This window comes from Elephas maximus, chromosome 14 (assembly GCF_024166365.1).
Source record: "Elephas maximus indicus isolate mEleMax1 chromosome 14, mEleMax1 primary haplotype, whole genome shotgun sequence".
Taxonomy (NCBI): Eukaryota; Metazoa; Chordata; class Mammalia; order Proboscidea; family Elephantidae; genus Elephas; species Elephas maximus.
The window spans coordinates 61,653,288-61,678,549 of NC_064832.1; the positions used below are offsets into that span (position 1 = coordinate 61,653,288).

Consider the following 25,262-nt stretch of genomic DNA (forward strand, 5'->3'; position numbering starts at 1 on the left):
AACAATGAATAAAAACAAGCATCGACTGAAATCTCAGAACTCTGGACAGCAGCTGAGGTATTGGAGAGTCGGAGTGAATCCAGGAGCAGGGGAGAGAAGGAACAGAGACAGCACAGAATCTGAGGGAACCTACCTGCTAACATTGGGAGCACTCACTCATTGCACCATTTTGAGAAGGGGCTGGCAACACCTCAAGCAGGGAACACAAAAAGGGAGATAATCTGAGGAAGCTGTAGCCCAATTTTTTAAAGTGGTGCAAATTGTCTGTGGGAGTTTGTGGGTCACACAATTGGGAGGGGGTGAAGAGAGACTGTGGCACTTCCAGAGAGTGTTGTTGAATCTTGTTGTTGAACCTGAGACAAGTGGACATTAGGACTGGGAGAAGCTACAAGGGCAGCAGGGCGAGGGGAATACTTCAGACTGATGGGTGAAACCAAGGGAAATGGCTGGCTCTCTGCCACAGTGTGACCTCGTGGGAGAGCCTGTGCAAGGACTTGTGTGAGGGAAGGAAGGACATAGAGACCCCCTCAGCTGCACTGTAGGAAAGTAGAGCCCCACCGCTTATATCAGAGCCTGCAACTAGTTAACACCCCTATGCCTGTGCATGCATATTCAATTCCAGAAATCAAGCACGCAGAAGTCCTGAAACAGCACAGAAAAAAATAAAATAAAATCTCTAAGGATAAGAGTGCCCTCTGGTGGTTCTCAGGAAAAGATACCAAGCCCCACTGCCTGTGGTTTGATTCTGACTCATTAAGACCCTGTGGTAGGGGAGAAATGGAGCTGCTCCATGGGGTTCCCAGGGCCATGAGTGTTTGTGGAGGCAGGCTGTTAACATCTTTCCCCATGGAGTGGCTGTTCGGTGCAGGTCCTGGCTTTTAGGTTGGTAGCAAGGTGCTTGGCCACTGCACCACCAAGGTGTCCAATCAGAAAATATTCCCACAAAAAGTAGAATACAAAATTTAACTTAAAAAAACCAAAATGTACCAAATTCAACAAAAAATAGTAAAACACAAAAAATCACAAAAGAATAAGAACCCATCAGATACAAAACATGAAGAAGAGGACATTCCTCTTATGCAGGACAGACTAGCACAAAGAATTGATAATTTTCAGACTGTGGTGCTAGATATGTTTAATGAAAGTAAAGAGCACAGAGAAAACAAACTAGTTGGGACCAGAAGGAGCTCTGGTGGTGCAGTAGTTAAGAGCTTGGTTGCTAACCAAAAGTTCTGTGGTTCAAATCCCCCAGCTGTTCCTTGGAAACCCTATGGGGCAGTTCTACTGTATACTATAAGGTCACTATAAGTTGGAATAGACTTGACGGCAACTGGCTTGGATTTTTTTCATTGGAGATCAGAAAACAGAGGAACAAAATAAGAGAATCAACAAGGAAACTGAAAACAAAAAATAAAAAAAAAGATGACTACCGAAACTGAAGAATAAATCAAATGAATTAGAAAAAGCAAGAACAAATGAATTAGAAGACAAAATACTAGAGCTTATCAAGTCTTGAGAGAAGCAAGAGAAAAGAATAAAGAAAAGCAAACAAACCCAAAAGGAAACATGGGATTCAATTAAGAAATCTAATATTAGAATTATTGGAATTCCAGATTACCATGATGAAAATAAAGGCAAAGGAACAATTTTCCAAGAGAAAATCAGAGAGAATTACCAGACTTGAACAGGGAATAAAGGTAGAAAATACAGGAAGCTATATGAACCCCAATTAGAAGAAACATAGAAAGATCAACTACATGCCATATCCTAATAAAGTTCTTGAAAATTAAAGACAAGGGGAGAGTTCTGAGAGCAGTAAGAGAAAAATAAAATATACCTTCAGTCTTGCATAAAATCAGTGTGGATTTCTCTCCAGAAACTCTGGAGGCAAGAAAACAATGCAGTAACATATACAAAATACTGAATGAAAACAATTGCCAATCAACAGTTCTTTATCCAGCAAAGTTGTCATTCAAAAATAAGGGGGAAATCAAGACAATTCCCAAAGAAACTGAGGCTCTGGGAATTTTCCACTACCAGACCAACTTTGCAAGTATTACTCAAGGGAGTACCGAATGGGAAGGTAACAGCTTTAAAGAAATACTGGTATTTCTTCAGGAGAAAAATAAGCAAACAAATAAAAAGAGAGACCTCCAGAAAATGCAACAACACAGGCAATCATAAAGACCAAGTATATGGTATTTTCAGGGAAAAAAAACTCAATAATTAAATCCCACAAATAATACAACATCAAGTTTGTAAGAAATAAACACAAAATAAACTTATTGAATATAGATTGTATATTTACATTAATGGAGACACACCAACAGAAATGGGGGAGAGAGGAGCATACCAGGAATAGATTTATTATGTTAAAATTTTAACTGTTGTTCATATGTTAAACATTGTTGCAATTGTCAGTTGTGTAATGTAATATACATGGTAATCACTAAGAAATCACCAGTAAAAAAACATTCAGAAGAAGAAAGAAAGCAAAAAGGCTTATCATAAGAAAGCAGCCAAATACAAACAAAAATAGAAAAATCAGAATAAGAAAACCAAAAGATGCAAAAGACTTAAAAAACAAATACCAAATTAATGAGTGAGATATAAACTTCATTTTCAGCAATAACCTTAAATATAAATGGTCTAAACACACCATGAAAAAGGCAGAGAGTGGCAGAATGTATGTATATTAAAAAAAAGATCCGTTCTTTTGCTGTCCACAGGAAACACACTTTAAACATAAGGACACAGACTGAAAATAAAAGGATAGAAAAAACTATTCCATGTAACCAGTACACAAAAAAGAGCAGGGTGGACACAGTGATTTCAGATAAAATAGACTTTAAATCAAAATCTATTACATGAAATAGAAAAGTACATTACATGATAATAAAAGGATCAATCCTGCAAGAAGATGTAACAATTATAATATATATGCAACTAACAGCAATGGGTCAAAGTACATGAAACAAATACTGACTAATACAAAAAATAAATAGACAACTCCACAATAGTAGTAGGGGACCTTAACGTACCATTTTTAATTATAGACAGAACATCCAAAAAGAAGATCGCTAAAGACATACCCAAAAAACCAAACCAAACCCATTGCCATCGAGTTGTTTCCAACTCATAGTGACCCTATAGATGACTTAAATAAAATCATAAGAAAATTGGATTTAACAGACATATAAAGAACACTCTACTCAGCATTGGAACAATACACATTCTTCCCCAATGCACATGGGTCACTTTCCAGAATATACCATATGTTAGGACACAAAACAAGTCTCATCAAATTTGAAAAGATTAAAATCATACTAAGCATCTTCTCTGTCCATTATGGTATGAAGCCAGAAATTAACAACAGGAAAAATAAGGGGGAAAAAAATACGTGGAAACGAAATAATACCCTACTAAGAAACTTTTTGGTCATAGAAGAAATCAAAATGAAATTAAAGAATTTCTAGAATGAAATAAAAATGAAAACAATATATCAGAACTTTTGGAACGCAGCAAAAGCAGTACTAAGAAGGATATTCATGCAATAAATGCCTATCTTAAAACAGAAGAAAGATCCAAAAGCATTAACTGGCAACTTGAAGAAATAGAAATGGGAAAGCAAAAGAAGCCAAAAGCTACCAGAAAAAAGAAAATAAGAAAGACCAGGGCAGAAATAAATGAAATAGAAAATAGAAAACCAAAATTGGTTATATGAAAGGATCAATAAAATAGACAAACCATTGGCTAGACTGACAAAAGAAAAAAAAAAAAAAAGGCCAAAAACCAAATTAAGAAATGAAATTGGTGACACTACAACAAATACAAAAGAGATAAAGAAAATCATAACTAATTACTATGAAAAATTATATCCCAACAAATTTGAAAATCTAGATGAAATGGACAAATTCCTAGAAATACACTACCAACCCAAACTAACACAAACGGAGTTAAAAACTTAAACAAACCTATTAGGAAAAAAGATATTGAAGATGTCATCAAAAATCTGCCAACAACAACGAAGCCCAGGACCAGATGGCTACCCTGGAGAATTCCACCAAACATGCAGAGAAGAGTTGACACTAATCCTACTCTATCCCTTCAAAAACATAGAAGAGGGAGGAACACTATCAAACTCTTTCTATGCAGCCAGCCTAACCCTGATACCTAAACCAGGCAAAGACATCACAAAACAAAGAAAATTGCAGAACAATATCCTTTAAGAACCAAGATGCAAAAATTTTCAACAAAATTCTAGCCAACAGGATTTACCAAACCAAAACCCACTGCCATCGAGTCGATTCTGACTCATAGCGACCTTATAGGACAGAGTCGAACTGCTCCATAGAGTTTCCAAGGATCACCTGGCAGATTCGAACTGCCGACCTTTTGCTTAGCAGCCGTAGCACTTAACCACTACGCCACCAGGGTTTCCAACAGGATTTAGCAATATATAAAAAAAATCAGGTACCATAATAAACTGGGATTCACACCAGGATTACAAGGGCGGCCCAACATTAGAAAATCCATTGATGTAATCCACCACATAAATAAAACAAAGGAAAAAGAACCATATAATCATATCCATTGATGCAGAAAAAGGCAATTCATAAAATTCAAAATCCTTTCCTGATAAAAATTCTCAGCAACATCGGAGTAGATGGGAAACTTCTCAACATAATTAAGGGCATATATGCAAAGCCAACAGCCCACATTACACTTTATAGAGAAAGACTGAGAGTCTTCCCTTTGAGAATGGGAATGAGGCAAGGATGCCCATTATCACTGCTCTTATTCAAAACTGTACTGGAAATCCTAGCCAGAGCAACAAGACTGGAAAGAGAAATAAAAGGTATCCAGATTAAAAACAAAGAAGTGGAACTATCAGCAAATGACCTGATCCTATACATAGAAGACCAAAGACTTAATATAGTGAAAGTGTCAATTCTACCTAAAATTGTATCTGCAGATACAATGGAATCCTGATACAAATCCCAACAACATTCTTTACTGAAATGGAAAAATTAATGACCAACTTCAAATGGAAAGAAAGAATCCCCAAATAGCCAAAGAAATATTGAAGAGAAAGAACAAAGCAGGTGGCCTCATACTCCCCACTATCAAAACATACTATACAGCCACTGTAATCAAAACAGCCTGGTATTGGTTCAATGATAGACACACAGACTGGTAATCGAAATGAGAACTCAGAACTAAATCAAGTCATCTACGAATTTTCTGACAAGCGGGCAAAGTCCATTCAGTGGGGCAGAAAGAGCCTCTTTAATAAATGGTGCTGGCAAACTGGATATCACCTGCAGAAAAATGAAACAGGACCCATACCTCACACCATATTCAAAAACTAACTCAAAATGGATCAAAGACTTAAATGTTAAAACGTAAAAGCATAAAATTCCTGGAAGAAAACTGTGGTACCTAAAACTTTTTTTTTTTTTTAAATAGGATAAAAAAAGTAACTACAAATACATGAATAGAAGAAGACAAACTAGACAGATGGGACGTCATAAAAATTAAAAATTTATGCTCATCAAAAGACTTTATTAAAAGACTGAATATATACAACCTACAGACTTTTTTTTTTTTTTTGTACAGACTAGGAAAAAAAAATCTTTGTAAAGAACTTATCTGATAAGGGTCTAATCTCTAAAATCTATAGAAAACTATAACAACTCAACTATAAAAAGACAAAAAACCCAATCACAAAATGGGTAAAGGATGTGAATAGAACCTTCACCAAAGAGGATGTTCAAGCAGCCAACGAGCTTATGAACAGATGTTTACAATCATTAGTTGTTAGAGATGCAAATCAAAACTACAGTGATATAGCATCTTATCCCAGCTAAAAGCACACTGATTTAAAAAAAGAAAAAAAAGATAACAACAAATGTGGGTAAGGATGTGGGGAAATAGGAAGCCTTATCCGTTGCTGGTGGGATTGTGAAATGATACAACCACTACGGAAAAAGGTAATGGCACTTTCTCAAAAAACTAGAAATAAAACTATAATCCAGCCATTCCACTCCAAGGTGTATACCCTAAAGACCTCAAAATAATAAAATAAACAGACATATGCATACCTGTGTTCATTGCTGCTTTATTCACAATAGTGAATAAATGGAAACGACCAAAGTGAATGGATAAGCAAATTGTGGTAATACATACAATGGAATACTATGCAACCATAAAGAACAATGATGAGTCTGCAAAACATATTATAATATGAATAGATCTGGAGGACATAATACTAAGAGAAGTAAGTCAAGCATGTAAGGACAAATATTGTATATCTCTTTTATAAGAAGACAAGCATAGATAGATGATAGATACATAGGTAGATGAAAGATAGATGATAGATGGATAGATAGATGATAGAGAGAGAGAGATAGATGATAGATAGATAGTTAGATGACAGATAGATAGATGGATGGATGATAGGCCAATGTTCAATGTTGCTTACCTGGGGGGGTGGGTAAAGTACACTTTAGATTGTAGAGACTTTTATTTTTGGTGATGGGAAAAGCAGCACTGAATATGGATGTAGTGAGCACCACCAAAGTAAAAGTGAGTGTTTGAGCACATATAAATAGGTATAGGAATATTGGTATATGAGTAAGGACAGGTGTGTACAAAGGTGAGAACAGATGAAAATATCTATGGGTACATATAAATACAAATATGTGGGTGCAGGCACATATATTCATTGAGGACACAAATATGGATACTCCATAGGCAAAACCAAACACCTTCCAAGATTGTTTTTCTGGGTGTGAAAACTTAGGACCATGGGACAACTCAGTCAATTGCCATAACATAGTTCACAAAAACATGATCTGCATCCTAGTGAAGTACGTAGTAAATTGGGGTCTTAAAAGCTTGTAAGCAGTCATCTAAGAAACAACCAGAAGTCGCTGCTTGTCCGAAGCAAAACAGTAAAAAGGTAACCAAATATTCAGAGAAGAAACAAATTTACATGAGCCACAAACTCATCTATCCTGAGACCAGAAGAACTAGATGGTACCCTGCAACCACCACTGGACATTCTGACTGGGATCACAATAGTGGGCCATGGATAGAATGAGAGAAAAATGTGGAGCAATACCCAAATTATTACTTAAAAAAAAAAAAAAAAGCCAGACAAACTGAAACAGTAGAGAACGAAGGACTCCCTAAGACATTCTTTAAACCTAAAACTGAACCTATCCTTTTAGTAAAATAGCAGAGAGACACACAAAAGATATTACCCATCAGATTGGTGCTATACTTAAAAACCATCAATATAAGACCAAAAGGTTGACAATTACTCAAAAGCAAAGATAAGAAGATAAGGTGCAGGGAAATTAGAGTACTGGAAATGAAATAAACAGAACACAATGAAAAAGAATGTTGACACACTGTGATAAATATAACTAATGTCACAGAAGAATTTATGTAGACATTGTCAAACGGGAATCTAACTTGCTGTGAAACTTTCACCCGAAAATCAATAAAATGTGATTAAAAAAACAGTACAGAATGTTTGATTTCACTCATATGAAGTTCAGGAACAGGCAAACTAACCTATGTTGAAAAAAATTCAGAAGAGTGGTTGTCTTTCGGAGCGTGGAGGGAAGGATTGACTGAGAAGGGACATGAGGGAACTTTCTTGGGATAATTATAACATTCAAAAAAAAAAATTTTTTTTTTTTTTTTTTTTATAGGGCCGCTATGAGTCAGAATCCACTCAAGAGCAGTGGGTGTGCTTTTTTTGGTTATATCTTGTTAGGGGTTTGAGTTACATAGGTGTATTTATTTTTTATTTGTCACAAGTCATTAAAATTTATACTTAAGATTTATATGTGTCACTGTATGTAAATTTTGCTAAAATGCAAATTTTAAGCCTAGTTAATACTTAATGCTTTAAACCTAGTTAATAACGTGCATACTGATGTTTTTAGGGTGAAGTGCATTTATGTCTGCAGCTTTTAAATGAATTAAAAATTTGATGGATGGGTAGAGAAATAGTGGGTAGGTATGTGATAAAGCACATTTAGCATAGTATTAATTATAAAGTCTAGATAAGTATATGGATGTTCATTGTATGATTCTTTTGACTTTTTTATATGATGAAAAATTTACATATAAATATGTTTTTCATTGTAACTGATTGATGTAAAAAGAATCATAAGGTGTTATTCCGTTTCCATGTATTTGATTTCTTTTTTCCTTGCTTTTCCTGTTATTGATTTCTACTTTTATGGCTTAATGGTCAGAAAAGATGCTTATAATATTTCAGTGTTTTAGATTCTGTTAAGGTTTGCTTTATGGCCTAATATGTGGTCTAATCTGAAGAATATTCCATGTGAGTTGGAAAAGCAAGCATACTTGGCTGCTCTTAGGTGGACTGTTCTGTATATGTCTACGAGGTCAAGTTGGTCGATTGTGGCATTTAGATCTTCCATATCTTTATTCAGCTTCTTTCTGGATGTTTTGTCCTTCAACGAAAGTGGTGTGTTGAAGTCTCCTATTATTATTGTGGAGCTGTCTGTCTCTCTTTTCAACGGTGTTTGTTTTGTGTATTTTGGAGCCCTGTCATTGGGTGTGTAAATATTTATTATGGTTATGTCCTCCTGGTATATTGACCGCTTAATCATTATATAGTGTCCTTCCTTGTCCTTTGTGGTGGATTTTAAAGTCTATTTTGTCAGAAATTAATATTGCCACTCCTGCTCTTTTTTGATTGTTGTTCACTTGATATTTTTTTTCCTTCCTCTGAGTTTTAGTTTGTTTTTATTTTTAAGTCTAAGGTGTGTCTCTTGTAGGTTGCATATAGATGGATCATGGTTTTTAATCCATTCTGTCACTGTCTCTTTATTGGTGCATTTATTCCACTTACATTCAGCGTAATTATGGGTAGGTAGGAGTTTAGTGTTGTCATTTTGCTGTCTTTTTGTGTGTGTGTTGTTGACAGTTTCTTTGTTCCACTTAATTTTCTGTGCTGAGTCAATTTTCTTTATATATTTTCTTTTCCTATTTTTCATTGTTGTCGATTTTGTATTTGCTGAGTTTTTGTTTTTCTTGCATTTTATTTTGATGTGTAGAGTTGTTAGGTTCCTTTGTGGTTACCTTAATATTTACCCCTATATTTCTAAGTTTAAACCAACCTTTTATTTCTTTATATCGCCTTGACTCCCTCTCCATATGAAAGATCTATGACTACATTTTTCAGTCCCTCTTTTTTGTTTTAATGTTGTCATCTTTTCCATATTGATGTCTGTTTCCCTATTTTCAGTGTTTTAGTTTTGATTTATTTTTATGACTTCCCTTTATCTGTGTTTATATCTTGTTCCTCTGTCCTGTGTTCTAGTCTTGTATTATTATCTACTGTTATTGATTTTCTAACTGGAGGACTCTTTTTAGTATTTCTTGTAATTTTGATTTGATTTTTGCAAATTCCCTAGTCTTCTCTTTATCTGGAAATGCCCTAATTTTGCCATCATATTTGAGAGAGAGTTTTGTTGGATTTGTAATTCTTGGCTGGCAGATTTTTTTTTTTTTTCTCCTTCAAAGATTTATATATGTCATTCCATTACCTTCTTGCCTGCACAGTTTCTGCTGAGTAGTTCAAGCTTAGTCTTATTGACTCTCCTTTGTAGATGACTTTTTGTTTATCCCCAGCTGCTCTTAAAATTCTCTTTATCTTTAGTTTTGGCAAGATTGAGTATAATATGTCTTGGTGGCTTTCTGTTGGGACCTATCTTGTGTGAGGTTCAATTAGTATCTTGGATAGCTATCTTCTAATCTTTCACGATATCAGGGAAATTTTCTGCCAACAAATATTCTCTGTATTTTCTGTTATCCCCCCTTGTTCTAGTACTGCAGTCATTCATAGGTTATTCCTCTTGATAGAGTCCCACATAATTCTTACGGTTTCTTCATTTTTTTAAATTCTTTTATCTGATTTTCCCTCAAATAAGTTGGTGTCAAGTGCTTTATTTTCAACCTCACTAACTCTGACTTCCATTTCCTCATTTCTGTGCCTATGACTTTCTATGGAGTTGTCTAATTCTGAAATTCTTCTGTTAATCTGGATTTTTGCTTGCTGTCTTTCTATGGATTCTTGCAGTCTGTTAAATTTGTCATTCTGCTCTTCTATGATCTTCTTAAATTCCTCTATTCCTTTGTCTGTGTATTCCTTGGCTTTATCTGGGTTTTGTCTGTAGATCACCTTTCTTTGGAATGGGCACATATTAATCCCTTTCAGCCAGTTGGCCGGTAGCTGTCTTCCAAATTTCTTGGCATAGCTGTGTGAGCACTTCCAAGGTTGCATTCATTTGTTGAAGCATCTTAGTTGGTATTCCATCAATATCTGGGCCCTTGTTTTATGCCATTGCCTCATATGCACTTTTGATTTCTTCCTTTGGTAACTTTGGTTCTAGATCATTTGCTACCTCCTGAAATGGTTGAATGCTGACCAATCGTTTTTGGTACAGTGACTCTGTGTATTACTCCCATCTTCTTTTTATGCTTCTTGCCTCATTCCATTTTTTTGCCCATAGAATCCTTCAATATTGCAACTCGAGGCTTGAATTTTTCCCTTGGTTCTTTCAGTTTGAGAAATGCCAAGCATGTTCTTCCCTTTTGTGTTTCTAACTTTAGTATTTGCACATTTCATTATAATACTATACTTTTCTCACATCTTAAAGTTACTTTTTAGTTGTTGATAATTTGTTCTTGAGGAAATAATATTCCCATGACAGTTAAATAAAAAAAAAAAAAAAATACTTTTTTGAGTGTATTATAGCATTTGTAGTGAAGTTTTTATATATTGAGAATATACTACATATAACCTTTTTAGTGTCCACATTCTCGGACATAATTTATCTGAACATTTAAATATATACATTTCTAGGGCATTTGAACTTAATAATTTAGTATTTCTTCATAATTATCCTTAGAATAAAAATTTTATATGTAGGCTCAATTTTATGCAATGTCAGTTATTTTACATATTGAAGACATGTCATTAAAAGCTAAAGCTCATCAGAAATTGATCAAACAAGGAACTCGAAATTATGAGGAAATAGTTAAAATATTTATAGTTCTGTGTGGATAAAACTAATTCATAATACATGAAAGAGAAATAAATATAATGAAGAATATTCAATACCTTCAATTACCTACTTTCTTATATTCCTAAAGCATCTTCTAAATTCATAAAATAAACTTTATTTATCTGGCCACATGATTTTTTGTTTACCCACTACATAGAAAACTACTTCTACTCTGTAAAATCTTAAAGAAAGACAACATGATAAAAATGCCAACAAAAGTATTTCATGCTTTTATGTTGGCCTTAAAAAAAAAAAGTCACTTTAAGCATATTTTAGCATTAATAGGCTTAATGTGTGAAAAAAGGCTAAAAAAATGCACGAATCTTGGAATTATACATCTAGATTCAAGGAGCATACCTATTTACTAAACAGGAAAAATTAAGCAAGTTTCTTTATCTCTGTCAAAATTAAAAGGAGCAGGAAAATACTTTCATCCTAAATTTTCTGGATATAGTAAATGAAATTATGTATGGAGATGCTTAGAAGCAGGAATTTATAAATATGTTGTTGATGAAGTAATTGCATCATTCTGAAATGATCAGCTACTGAGGTCAAATGGAATAGTTTTTTTTTTTTTTTTTCCTGCGTGAATGGGCTTCTGGAGAAAAATTAGGTAATTGCAATCTTCTATTTGCCATTTGACTTTTAAATTTTCAAAACATTAAAAATAAAGATGATTTCATATTAAGAACAAGTTTATATTGATAAACAATTTGTTATACTTCAAAGCTAATGTTTCATGAATAGTATATATGAGATTTATTCCTTTTAGACATCCAGAAAGGTCAATTAAATAAGCAGGTATTTATTGGTAACACACTATAAATTAAAAGTGTTTCCAAAATTAGAAACATATAGCTCTTGTCTCCATGTTGCTTGTAATATAGAAAATGGAAAAGATCTATTACAGCAGAATAGATATGCTCATGAATTTATACTTGTTAATATGAATATTTCCTAATAATTGATCCCACAGATCTAAGACTCTATCAATTTCTATTTAGGCTCAGGTATGAGTTTGAATTATATTTGCAACTAGAAGATTGTATATAACGTGGTCAAATTGTTAGTGAATAATCTCTACATAGCAATTAGATGTATTGCTGTAATTCAATACAGGATATAATTTAATATTTTGAGATAGGAACTATTATCCCCATTTTAGAGATGAAGAAATTAGATATGAATATAGTTTTATCAAATTTGCCAATAATTAAAGATTATTTGACCATGGAAATGTCAATGGATTACTTTAAAATATATTAAAAAAGGAGTAAAGAAAATTAGGTTGTTAACAATAATTATACAAAAAATACCAACTTTCCAATAATTATAGAACATAAAACAAGTAATATAATCTATGGAGAAAAATTCATAGTAGAAAAGAAATGGTAGACTTCTGATTGCCAGAGAATAGCAGACTTATGTTAAAATGCCCTCTAGCAATAATACTATTGCACCTAGGCAAATTGCAACAAAAGAAAATAAGTTAGATCCTCAAGGGCACAACCAAACATCTGAAAGAACTATGAGGTGAAATATGGTAGAAAGCTAGGCAAATATGGAACCCAATGTTTCCTTGGGACAGATGTCTTTACCACAATGAATTCTGGAACAAACTCCTTGAGCTTAATGCAAGGTGGGGAGAATAAATGAGAGACCAGTGAAGAACGTTTGTGTGCCCCTATGTCGATATTCTTCCTAGTTCTTGGTGAAACAGACTCACCTTCTCTGGAGGGAAGCTTCCACAACTTAGGTTCCAAAAGTTCTACAGACTAAAAGGAAATTACCTACAACCTCAAAATAATATTGCCTAGCTCTCAGAGAATGAAGCTAACATGAATGGGAGTTGTCAGAAACAGTAAACAACAGAGTTAGACTACCAAGGATTTAGATATTGGAATTATCAGACACATGGTATAAAATAATAATGTATGAAAGATTTAAAGACATAAAAGGTGAAACAAAAAAAAGAACCAGTAAAAAGAGTATATCAAAAACTATCATGCACCTGGACTTTGATGCCCGTATATCAATGGTATATAATAAGAAATCTGAAGAAATAGACAAACATAGAATAAAAGTTGAAGTCAACACACACATTTTATATTTAATCTTTGTGTTAAGATCATCATCCCTGAAAACTGTGCTATTCGATTAAATTGACTTTAGGGTGCAAAGGGCAAATGCCTCCAAAGTTTCTAGACTACTTAGGCTTAGTCCATAACGAGGTTAAGAAGGCCAGCCAGGGTTACTGCTGAGTCCCCTGGTCTTCCTGTAGTACCAAACAAACATGCTGGAATGACTTGTTTATTAGATTAGCCTCTTCAAATACTCTCTTATTCAATCATCATCATTTTTACAGAAACAGAGTATAATACTTAGAAAGATTCCAGTGGACTAAAGATTTTAAGTGACATTCCTGGAATTTGAATAGGTGTATCTCTGATTTGGAAACCCTGACAGCATAGTGGTTAAGAGTTTGGCTGCTAACCAAAAAGCTGGCCGTTCAAATTCACCAGGCGCTCCTTGGAAACCCTATGAGGCAGTTCTACTCTGTTCTACAGGGTCACTGTTAGTTGGAATTGACTGGATGGCTTTATCTCTGATTTAAAGACTGCTTTTTACACTAGGAATTCCATCTGTTTTCCAAGGCCTCTGGAGTTATATTGCAGAATCGATCTTGTAAGTTTTCACTAATTTCCTATTGAGCCTATCCTCCCATTACCAGGCTTTCTTTTTCTTGCTGGTTATGTAGAAGATGTAACAGATTTCTCTCCATTTTTTGAACATGTCATTTCTCTAATTGTAAGCCTTCATATTTGATGAAACTACAGTGTGAAATTTACCACCCCCCTCCCAGGCCAAGTAATTTATTAACTAATGCCTATTAATTCTTTAGATTTCGATCAGAGTGGGGGAAAGGCAGACAACAAAAACTTTTTATCTGGACTTTTATAATTTTCCAGATTAGTCTTGGCTTGGTCCCCACACATTATACATACACACTTGTGATTCCTCTCTTGTAACATTAATTTTATTCATAAATATTTAGTTTGATATTGTTTTCCCAGATTAACTTAGCAGCTCTGTGAGACAAAGGTAATATTTTTGACGTTCATTACTGTATACCAACTGTTAGTACACATTTTGACACAAAATAGATGTGCAAAAGATCATTAACGAATGCATCCCTATATGAATGTAAGAATAAAGAGAAGAGAGGAGAGGGGAGGGAAAGTGAAGGGAGTGGCCCGGGGTGGGGATGTGTGCAGGGAACTGAAGAGAGCAGAAGACAAGCGAAGGGAAGGCAAGGGAAAGGAAGGAAAGAAAAGAGAAGAGAATAATGCTCAGAATTTTTCATAATATGTATGGAACATCTGCAAGAGTTGTGCTCATAGCTTATCAATTCCATGAAATATCTGAATCCAAGCAATTATGAAGCTGCATAACAACAAACGAAACCCATTGCCCTTCACTCAATTCTGACTCATAGCAATCCTACAGGACAGAGTAGAAGTGTAGAATTTCCAAGGCTGTAATCTTTACAGAGGAAACCCTCATGGTGTAGTGGTTAAGTGCAAGGCTGTTAAGCAAAAAGTTGGCAGTTCAAATCCACCAAGTGCTCCTTGGAAACTCTATGGGGCAGTTCTACCCTGTCCTATAGGGTCACTATGAGTCGGAATCACTCAGCGGCAAAGGCTTTTTTTGTTAATCTTTACGGAAGCCGACTGCCACATCTTTTCTCCCATGGAGTGGGAGTGGGTTTGAATTGCTGATCTTTCGTCTAGCAGGGGAGAGCTTAACCACTGTGCCACCAGGACTCCTTTATGGAGCTGAAGAGGACCCCAATTAACTATTAACATAGCTCTTTATAAGGCATAGTATAAATATGGCAATAATTCCAAAAGATAGCCGTGAGTATTGCATAACCCACCCAGTGCCCTCGGTTTCCGAGTATTGCATAGTTCTTCAAATTAGTCATGCAAAATAAATTGCAATTTTATTAAATTTGTTTTGCTTTTAATTTCTCTCTGTTTCTTCCTAAGGATTTGTTTTTTTTTTCTTTTGCCACACTATTAAGAAAAGAGAAAACAATTTTAAGATAAACTCTTAATGCCTATTTACAGATAACACTAGTTATTACGTTGTAGGAAATGTATTTTAAGCAGTAAAAAGCATAACGCAAATAAAAGGAATTATCTTGAAAATGCCCTAGCTGCACTTTAAATCTTTTGAAGCATTGGGCTTCTATAAGTTCCTGCTTCATCAGAAAGAATATTTTCTCTGAGATTTGATATTATGTGTTAGATTTTTATTAGAGTTTATGGGATATAGCTAATGACCAATTCCTATAATGCTGAGAATAGAAACTTAAATGTATTCACTGAAAGTCACTGAAAATCTCTGTATTTTCTGTTACAGATAAAATAAATCTTTCATGATATTGTAATAAAGGTTTCATGCTTCATGAAATGACTAATATGTCCCAAGAAATGACTAATATGTCCTTCAGGAATTAAACAAATGTGGTGGATGTTATTTGGTATTTATCCTCTCACAAAGACAACATGGCTACAGCTTAATATATATATATTTTTTTCTTAGCTTCAACAAATTTACTTGACATTATTTATAATTTCTGATTGTATTTTTTGTCCAGACTTGTTTCCAATAAAATGTTTCCGGTTTCCTCATATTAAGAAAAAAAGGTTTTAAATCATCTTTTCCAGGGAAAAATTCTGAAATGTTTTCTTAAGTAATGTCATACATTAAAAACAGATGGAGTCATGCTCCCCAGACCTTCTGTCCGCACAGGACAGGAACCATCCCCGAAGACAACTCATCAAACATGAAAGGGACTGGTCAGTGGGTGGGACAGAGATGCTGATGAAGAGTGAGCTAATTATATCAGGTGGACACTTGAGATTGTGCTGGCATCTCTTGTCTGGAGGGGGGATGGGAGGATAGAGAGAGAGGGAAGCTGGCAAAATTGTCACGAAAGGAGAGACTGAAAGGGCTGACTCATTAGAGGGAGAGCAAGTGGGAGTACAGAGTAAGATGTATGTAAACTTATATGTGACAGACTGATTGGATTTGTAAAAGTTCACTTGAAGCTTAATAAAAGTTAATAATGATAAAAAAAAAAACAGATGGAGAGGGGGAGGAAGGCAGAGAGATATATATTAATGTCATGCCCTAGTTCTTAAAGCAACAAGTTATTTATCATTTTTAGTTGATAAAAAAAAATAAATAATTTATATATTTTTTTAATCATGCATTTTTTTTCTCTTTTCCATGTTAGTGATGATTTTATTTGACAAATGCAATGCTAACTGCTCGTGAATTAAATAATAAAAATAACAGGTTCCTAATGCTGAGGACAAGTCACAAAGTAGGTACTAAGTGGGTGTGTCTTAAATAAATAAATCAATGACTATAAATATTAATAAAGTAATGACTTCATAGCTACAACTTGTTGTCGTTAAAAAAGGATGAGCTCATTGCTTAGAGAAATGTTAGTTCTTATTTTTTTGTCCAATAATTCTTTGGTTATAATGTGTTAGGACAGCTTAAGATATTACTCCTTCAAGTGGAAAATCAATTTTAAAATTAAATCTGAGCCCAGAAGAGTGTCAACCACAGAATATATTTTGAAAGAAACAAAAATAGAAAAGATGCTTAGTAGCTTCCTATGGGGAAATCATTATAACTTTGCACAGAAAAAGTTAGAATATATTTTGAGATGGTTTCTAATTTTGAGGATGATCCAAAACCTGTTGCCATCGAGTTGATTCCAAATCATAGCTCTTAACCACCACACCGTCAGGGCTCCTTGGGGATATTAGCCAGTCAGATTTTTCCTCTTCGGATGGAAACTAACCCAAAAAGATAAGATTCCATTTTGTTTTACAGAATTTTAGAAGGCATTCCTACTTCAATAATACTGTATTCTAAAGTAGTACTGACCCTAATTATCATATACTTTCTTTTTTCCTTCTAAATTTTATATATTTTGTTTTTGTTGCTGATAATACACACAGCAAAACATACACCAATTCAACAATTTCTTACATATACAATATATTGGCATTGATTACATTCTTTGAATTGTGCAACCATTCTCACCCTCTTTTTCTGAGTTGTTCCTCCCCCACTAACATAAACTCACTGTCCCCTAAGGTTGCTATCTAATCTTTCTAGTTGCTATTGTCAATTTGATCCTGTATAGTTCTTAAAAAAACATAATGCTCAAAGCAGACATTTTTTGCTAGTTAAGCTAAACTGTTGTTTGGTTTTAAGATGACTTTAAGGGATATTTTTGGTTTAAGGTTTAAATATTGTCTCAGGGTGATAATTTTAGGGGTTCATTCACCCTCCATGTCTCCAGAAAGCCTAGATGCCGTGAGAATTCAAAATTCTGTTCTGCATTTTTTCCCTTTTTTATCTTCATTCTTGTATGGAATCTTCCATCAAAATGTTCAATAATGGTAGCTAGGCACCAACCAGTTCTTCTGGTCTCATGGCAAAGAAGGCAGTTGTTCACGGAGGCAATTAGAATGTGGTAAGAACTCCTCTGAGTTCCGTCAAGCAAGTTATTTTTTCCTGTTTTTATTGCTGTCTTTAAATTCCGCTGTATTTTAGATTCTATTAAGCCTCTATCTTACCGCAAAATTGTAGCAGTAAGTTATTAGTATTATCCAATTCTAAAATGAAGAGATTAAGTATCCCTAAGAAAGTTCAACTTTTAAATAATTTTTTTCAATCTCACAAGACTCTAAGTAAGATTAGAGAAACTCAAATTTCTGACAAACTGTTAACTTGATAGACTCCATAATATATTGCTCTTTTATGTTATAGCAATTACATTTTAGTTACCAGAGTTTCACCACTTAATAAGTTAGAGGATATCATATTTTTAAGCAAATAACATGTGCTCTCTGTGTTTGTTTGCCAGCCAAAAAAGGCACCCTCAATTTGCCACCATGCCAATCAACCCTCTTCCACAAGTTGTTATAAAGAAATTAGCATAGCACACTTAAGAAAATACCTTGTGGGGGTTGGGGGAGGCAGACAATAAACAAAAGGAAAAATCATGCATTATTTTTATAAAAATACAGCATTATTGAATCAATTTACTAACACTAAAATAGAATTCAAAGAGTATAGCTTCTACAAATTTTAATTCCTGCTTGAACATTTGTGCAATTAGACAAGTATTTTACTGAGTCATGTGTCAGTTTATTCAAGGAGAACTTTGCCTTAATTTTAAGCACTCTAGGAAGATCAGTTAATGATGTATATTAAACAGGTAAAAACTAATGTCCTTTGTTGCTTAATGGCATTGGAATTCTTGTACTAATATTAGTTTATAGAGTAATGTTAAATCCTAGTCACAGGCTAGAATACTAAAAGAAGATACTATCATGTACAGATTTCCAAGTGGAATTAATCTTACATAGACATTCTTTCTGTAGAATGCAGTGTTCTTAAAAAACATAGCCACTTATTTGATCTTAACATTTGATACCAGTACCAGTTGACACCTAGTCAACTCCTACTTATGGTGACCCCCTGTGTGCAGAGTAGAACTTTACTACACAGTATTTTCACTTTTGGAAGCAGATTGCCAGGTCTTTCCTTCAAGACACCTCTGGCTATATTTGAGCTGCCAATCTTTTTGTTGGTAGCCGAGCACTTAACTATTTGTGCCACCTGTATGAAATTACTACTCATTTGTGAAATCTGAGACTTGCATACCATACCCATACCCATTGTCGTCAAGTCGATTCTGACACATAGTGACCCTATAGGGCAGAATACAACTGCTCCATAGGGTTTCCAAGGAGCAGCTGGTGGATTCGAACTGCTGACCTTTTGGCTAGCAGCTGTAGCTTGCTGTAGCTCTTAGTCACTGCGCCACCAGGGCTCCAAAACAGTTTTCCTACATCTTCATCAACATCTTATTATCATATTCTTTCTTACATTTAACTCTGTCCACCTCATGTGGTGATGTTTACCCTTTTAATCTTTCGATTTTCTATGTACTTGTAAAGGGATTCTAGTTTCTTTACACTTCTTTAATTTTCTTATGTTAACACTCTAAGCCCATTAGCCTCAAGTCTGTTCTGACTCATAATACATTACTGAAAAGCAACTTCCCAGTGAATAGGAACTAAATTTCTGAAACAAGCTAGTGAAAACCATCTAAAGGCCACTAGACATCTCTTTAACAGACAATAAATGCAATTATATATCTTTCTCAATTGATTACATAGTTTCTCTTTAGTTACCATTTTGGGATCTCAACTCACTATAAAGTAAGTTTAATTACTCTATAAACAAAAAATAAAACCTGTTGCCTACAAGTCAAATCCAACTAACAGAGACCCTATATGACAGGGTAGAACTGCCCTATAGAGTTTTCAGGGAGTGCCTGGTAGATTCGAACTGCCATCATTTAGGTTAGCAGCTGAATTCTTAACCACCACACCACCAGGTTTTCCAATTACTTTATGTTACTTCTTTAATAACTAAGTTCATTTAAAAAAGCTTCAGTGCTTTATTAGCCTCTATTATTTTTAATTATTTTTTTTACATGTACTCTAAATATATTATATCTAATTGTATCATTTATTAAAAACAAAATATGCAAATTCATTTTTTTAATATAATTTGTGCACTTATTCAAGGAAATTAAGATACACATAAGGCAAAAAAGAATAAATATTCATGGAGATTTTTCCAATAACTATATAAAAGTAAGAATACAACCTTCGAATGAATACATTTGGTTTTTAAACAAACCACTCCCTTTTTGAAGGAATAAATTGGTAAGCAAAATTAAATTTGTAAAACCAGACAAGTCACACTATTTACTTGTCTGGTTTCTAAGTGTGACTCTAAGCTCCTCAAAATCAGAATCTCTTTTCTTCTTAATTGAACTCTCAGCAAGCATGTGCCTGGCACATAATATCACTTTCCGCTAGAAATGAAAGTTAGTTCTCAATACAGCCAACAAATTATTTGGCCTGTGTTTTCTAAGCATTTCAAATCCCCTTTTAATTTCATATGAAGTGTCCTCATGTACATAGTACACAAGAAATGGGTTAGGATTTAAAGACAGATAACAAACAGAAACAGGAAATACATACTGAAAATAAGAGAGGCCCATGTAATGCTCCCTTGAATCTTAAATCATAGTGGATAAAGCTAAGTTTATATGAGGTTTGTTGGTGTCAAACCAATTACAATACTAAAATTGTTCTGCGGTATGACATGCAATGTGTATTACACACAGACCTAGAATAATTTACCTTTGTTGTTATCCATTCCTCCTACAGCATACAGAGTTCCAACTGTAGATTTTCTAGGTTTAGTTCTTGGACTTTGCATTAAAGTTCTTCTTTCTGGCAATAGATGGTATTTCATTGCTTCTAGAATCAGCTTTTGACATTCCAGATCATTCTTAAATAATGCATGGTTTTCTAGATCAGCCAATATCTGTGAATAATATACAATCACTGTTAATAATATTTTTAAAGGAATGTACATATGATATCAGTAGATAAAATTAGAAGCTGAGTTCCGATGATATCACTCCATACAAAGAAAGAGGCAGAATGTAATATGAATTCATTACATTGACAAATAAATATGATTAAAATTCATGGCTTCCAAAGAAACAGAATGGTAATTCTTTTGATCCAATATTATTTGGTGTCTTAGTTATGTAGTACTGCTACAACAGAGCTACCACCAGTGGATGGCTTTAACAAACAGAAGTGTATTCTCTCACAGTCTAGTAGGCTAGAAGTCCAAATTCAGGGTGCCAGCTTCAAGGGAAGGCTTTCTTTCTCTGTCGGCTCTAGAGAAAGGTTTTTGTCATCAATCTTCCCCTGGTCTAGGAGCTTCTCTGCACAGGGGCACCAGGGCCAAAGGAAGCACTATGCTTCTGTGACTACTTTCTCAGTGGTGTAAGGTCCCTTTCCTCTCTGCTCACTTCTCTCTTTTATATCTTAAAAGTGATTGACCTAAGAAACAACCTAAACTTATAGATTGAGCCTTGCCTCAATAACTGCCTCTAATCCTGCCTCTTTAGCATCATAGAGGCAGGATTTAAGACACATAGGAAAGTCACATCAGATGACAAAATGGTAGACAATCACACAACACTGGAAATCATGGCCTAGCCAAGCTGACACACATTTTTGGGGTACACAGTTCATACCATAACATTTGGTATCATTACACTACACAGAGTTTAAAGAGACTTCTAAGGCATCCCTTTTTTTCATTCCATTTCTTCTTAGAAAGACTGATTATAAATCAAGTATAATTGTCTGTGTTGGTCATAAACTTATCTGATGAAGGAAACTGAAAAATAACCTTCAATATATTAGGTCATAGCAAGCCTATCCTAAGTATGTATATATTTAAGATGTTCCGGGTATAATTTCAACCACTTTCAAATTCAAGAACCTCAAAGAAAATGAAAAAAAAAAATAAAAAACCTATCTTCCTAACATTTCTTCAAGGATACAAGCATTTGTAAAGCTTTATATCAGGTAAAGTATATTTTCTAATAGGGAAAACTAAGAAATTGTATACAAAAAATCCAAAACTTGATGGAATAAAACAGTGTGACAGAACCTGTAGGTTGTATTATGTTTCTATCTTGCTCTTTCTTTTTTTGCTACACCAGGTTTATGTCCCTCACACATCTGTCAGTTTGTCCTACCGTAGGGGCTTGAGTGTTGCTGTGATGCTGGAAGCTATGCCGCTGGTATTCAGATAGTATAGCCAGAATGCTCCTTAGAAGCAAGGTGGTGAGGCTTCACCACACATACTTTAGACATGTTCTTAGGAGGGATCAGTACTTGGAGAAGGACATCGTGTTTGGTAGAGTAGAGGTCGGGGAAAAAGAGGAAGATCCTCAATGAGATGGATTGACACAGCGGCTGCAGCAATGGGCTGAAGCGTAACAATGATCACGAGGATGGCTCAGGATTAAGCAGTGTTTTGTTCTGTTGTACACGGGGTTGCTATGAGTCGGAACTGACTTGAAGGCACCTAATAACACGTTTATGTCCCCTTAAATTCCTCTGTGTACATTTCTTTCAACACATCCGAGGTATCTTTTATTTTTGGTTTTTTTAGTCCCTCTTTGAGTTCCATTTTTCCTTCATTCTTTCAGTCTTGCTTTCTCTTTTAGAATGGAACCTGTTTCATTTGCAGTGGCTGTTAAATCTCTTGCATAAATTTCGAAACGTAATAAGTAGAAAATTCAACATTGACTCACTGACTTTTTAATCTACATTAGTGCGAAAATATGCCACATCTACGCACAAAAGTTTATTGAATAAATAAATTAATACATAATGGCAGTACGTAATTAAGTAATTAATTTTAAGAGTATAATTTTTAATCTTAAATATATTTATTTAGCCACTCTAATACATAAATTACTGGAGGAGACATCATGAAGAACATAAAAAGATATAAAACACTCATATATAACGTGAGAAAGATAACACTAGAGCTCTAAGGCTGATAAGCAGTCTGGTATATTAGTTACCAGATGACTTGGAATTATGAAAATGAAGATATTTAATTAAATTCTTGGCCCTGTTCCCTTTCTTGTATAATATAGCCTTGCCTGTGTTCCTACTACCCACTTTCATCCTGAACACTAAATAAGATAAGTAAATACATAAAGATAAAAATGGTATGGAATAGGATAGGGAATCTCCAAAAGGAAGTTTTAAGAGGACTACTATTTTACTTTTTCAGTAAAAAGTTTGTTTTTAAAAACCAAATAGAATATCTATTTCTAACAAGATATCAGTGGTCTTTAGAAACTAAAAAAGAGATATCTTTTAATATCTATGTAAGTGAAAAAATGTTCCTACACCTAAACCTTTCCCTTTTCTTATAAAGGAAAAATAAATTAGGTTTTATAGGGATAAATTTATATATGTCTGAAGCTGGCTCGTTCTCAATTCTATTTTTTCAAACACTTTCCATCCCTTATTTTTTATCTCTCTTGAAAAAATTTAAGGACTAGTTGATAATTATAAAAATAAAATAAAAAAGTACTGTTCCGTCATTAGGCATACACACAAGAAATGTCATATCTAGATCAACAGTTAAAATATCCCAAATAAAAAAGAAAAAAAATAAATAAACAAAACGTATGCCCTTCTTTTATATGTTTTTCTTTGCCAAACTATAACTGAGACAAAAACAGCTTAACTATAATTTTGGATATTATCTTAGATTTTAGATAAGTAGTTTCATGTCACGTACTCAAAAGTCTTTAAAATTTTGACACATGAAAACAGAGTCGTTTCTATCAAAAAGAGTTTACGTACTATTCTTCATATTTAGACAAATCTTTAGACCAATTAGAGTGGTTTCTTTTTAGTTTAAATGAACTCTATGCCTTCTTGATTTGCCACCATGTTAAAGCAGCGGTAGCACAATACTCTAGTGAATACATGAAGAGTTTAATTTCTCATATTTTAAACTTTACATTAGTGGTAGCGGTCTGGTAAGTTATCATTTACTTCATAAACTATTTAACCGGTTGCTGTTGAGTACATTTTTACTCCTGGAGACCATGTGTATTCAGATTACCAAAATATAAATTTGTTTAATTAAAAAAAAAAATTGCAACAGTGATATCTTTTAAAGGGGTTGAATTTTTTTGAATTCTTGTAGTGCCACAAATCATAAAAGGATGTGTTCACTTACATTATAATTTTTATTTCTTTGGGGAACTTTAAGAGACTAGACAAACATTAAATTAAATTAATTAATGGGAAACTTATTTGCCTTTTTCAATTTCTAAGAAAAAGTTATGAATCTTGGACATTGAAATAGTTTTAAATTTTTCTAGTTCTTTATTTTACACAGAAAATGGCGGGAGATAAACAGAATGTACAAAATATTTTAAATTACATTTTGTGATTAAATTTGATAAAATAAAATATGCCTGCCCTTTGGCGGAGGTGGGAGAGATGAACAAGATAGGTCTTGTTTTCTTGTTAACTCTGGTTAAGAGTTCGGCTGCTAACTAAAAGGTTGGCAGTTGAATCCACCAGCTGCTCCTTGGAAACCCTATGGGGCAGTTCTACTCTGTCCTATAGGGTCACTATGAGTTGGAATTGACTCAAGAGCAATGGGTTTTTGGTTTTGAAAAACAAAGTTGGCTACTTTGGTTAAAGGGTGCAATTAATACAAAAGATTATAAAGAAGTAGGGATATGTGTGAAAGCAAAAATTTGTTTATCTGTTTCTTAAAGGGATTGTTAAAGTTTATAATAATTCAATAATATAATATACACTGATGATAAAGGTATAAATTAGAATTTTTTCTAAGGATACAAGATACCAGTACTCTTGACAATTACAGATAGACAACCTATACTTACAGTGTAAGTGAAATCCCTTGGAATTCCCCAATATCATCACTGTTTATATCTTTCTACTTCTAGAATGACACAAAGACTCAAAGAAAACTAACAACAATAAAAAAAACACCACCACTCCTAGAATAATCATTGATTACTTTCTATAAATTGTTTATTAAATGTCAAGAAAGGATCCCACTATTTACAATCTAATAGTGTTTAAGAATATTTTCTCTTACATGACAGCTGTCAGAGCAACAAAAAAAAAAAGAAGAGAAAAGATCTTGAGCCTCAATATAAAGGACATGGTGGAGGAATGTTAACAATTAAAATTACGTAAACTTCTAGGGTGTTGATCCTTGTATCTGTGGGTTTAAATTAAGGACAAATACATCATCGATAAATTATCGAAGACCTGTCTCAGCCATAAACCTGAAGATAAGAACTCTCCCCAAGCAGATAATTTTCTGTAAGAGCCAGCCAGAACTAAAGGCCCTTTGATCAAATAGTGGAGTGTATGACACAGATAGCTTCTACCCAACAATGCCATATGATAATTTTCAGATACTCAGGGGCTCATTAAGATGCTTTAATCTCTATGTTTCTACTATTTTCCTAGATATTTTTCTTCCCCTTTTGCTATCTTTTAACTATAATTCTTTAAACTTACTCGTGCTTTTTTGTGTCCTTAGTCACCCATTGGAAACCCTGGTGGCATAGTGGTTGAGTGC

The 25,262-nt window shown here is 34.0% G+C and overlaps 1 protein-coding gene across 2 annotated transcripts in view; it reads right to left on the minus strand.

Annotated features, from left to right (window-relative positions):
* The window catches only part of KLHL1 (kelch like family member 1), a 474,296-nt gene that overhangs the window by 103,694 nt on the left and 345,340 nt on the right, over nucleotides 1-25,262 (minus strand). For both annotated transcript variants that reach the window (XM_049853061.1, XM_049853060.1), the window contains one exon: nucleotides 20,435-20,621. In XM_049853061.1, coding sequence (XP_049709018.1) covers nucleotides 20,435-20,621 — 187 coding nt within the window. The remainder of the gene's footprint in view (nucleotides 1-20,434; nucleotides 20,622-25,262) is intronic.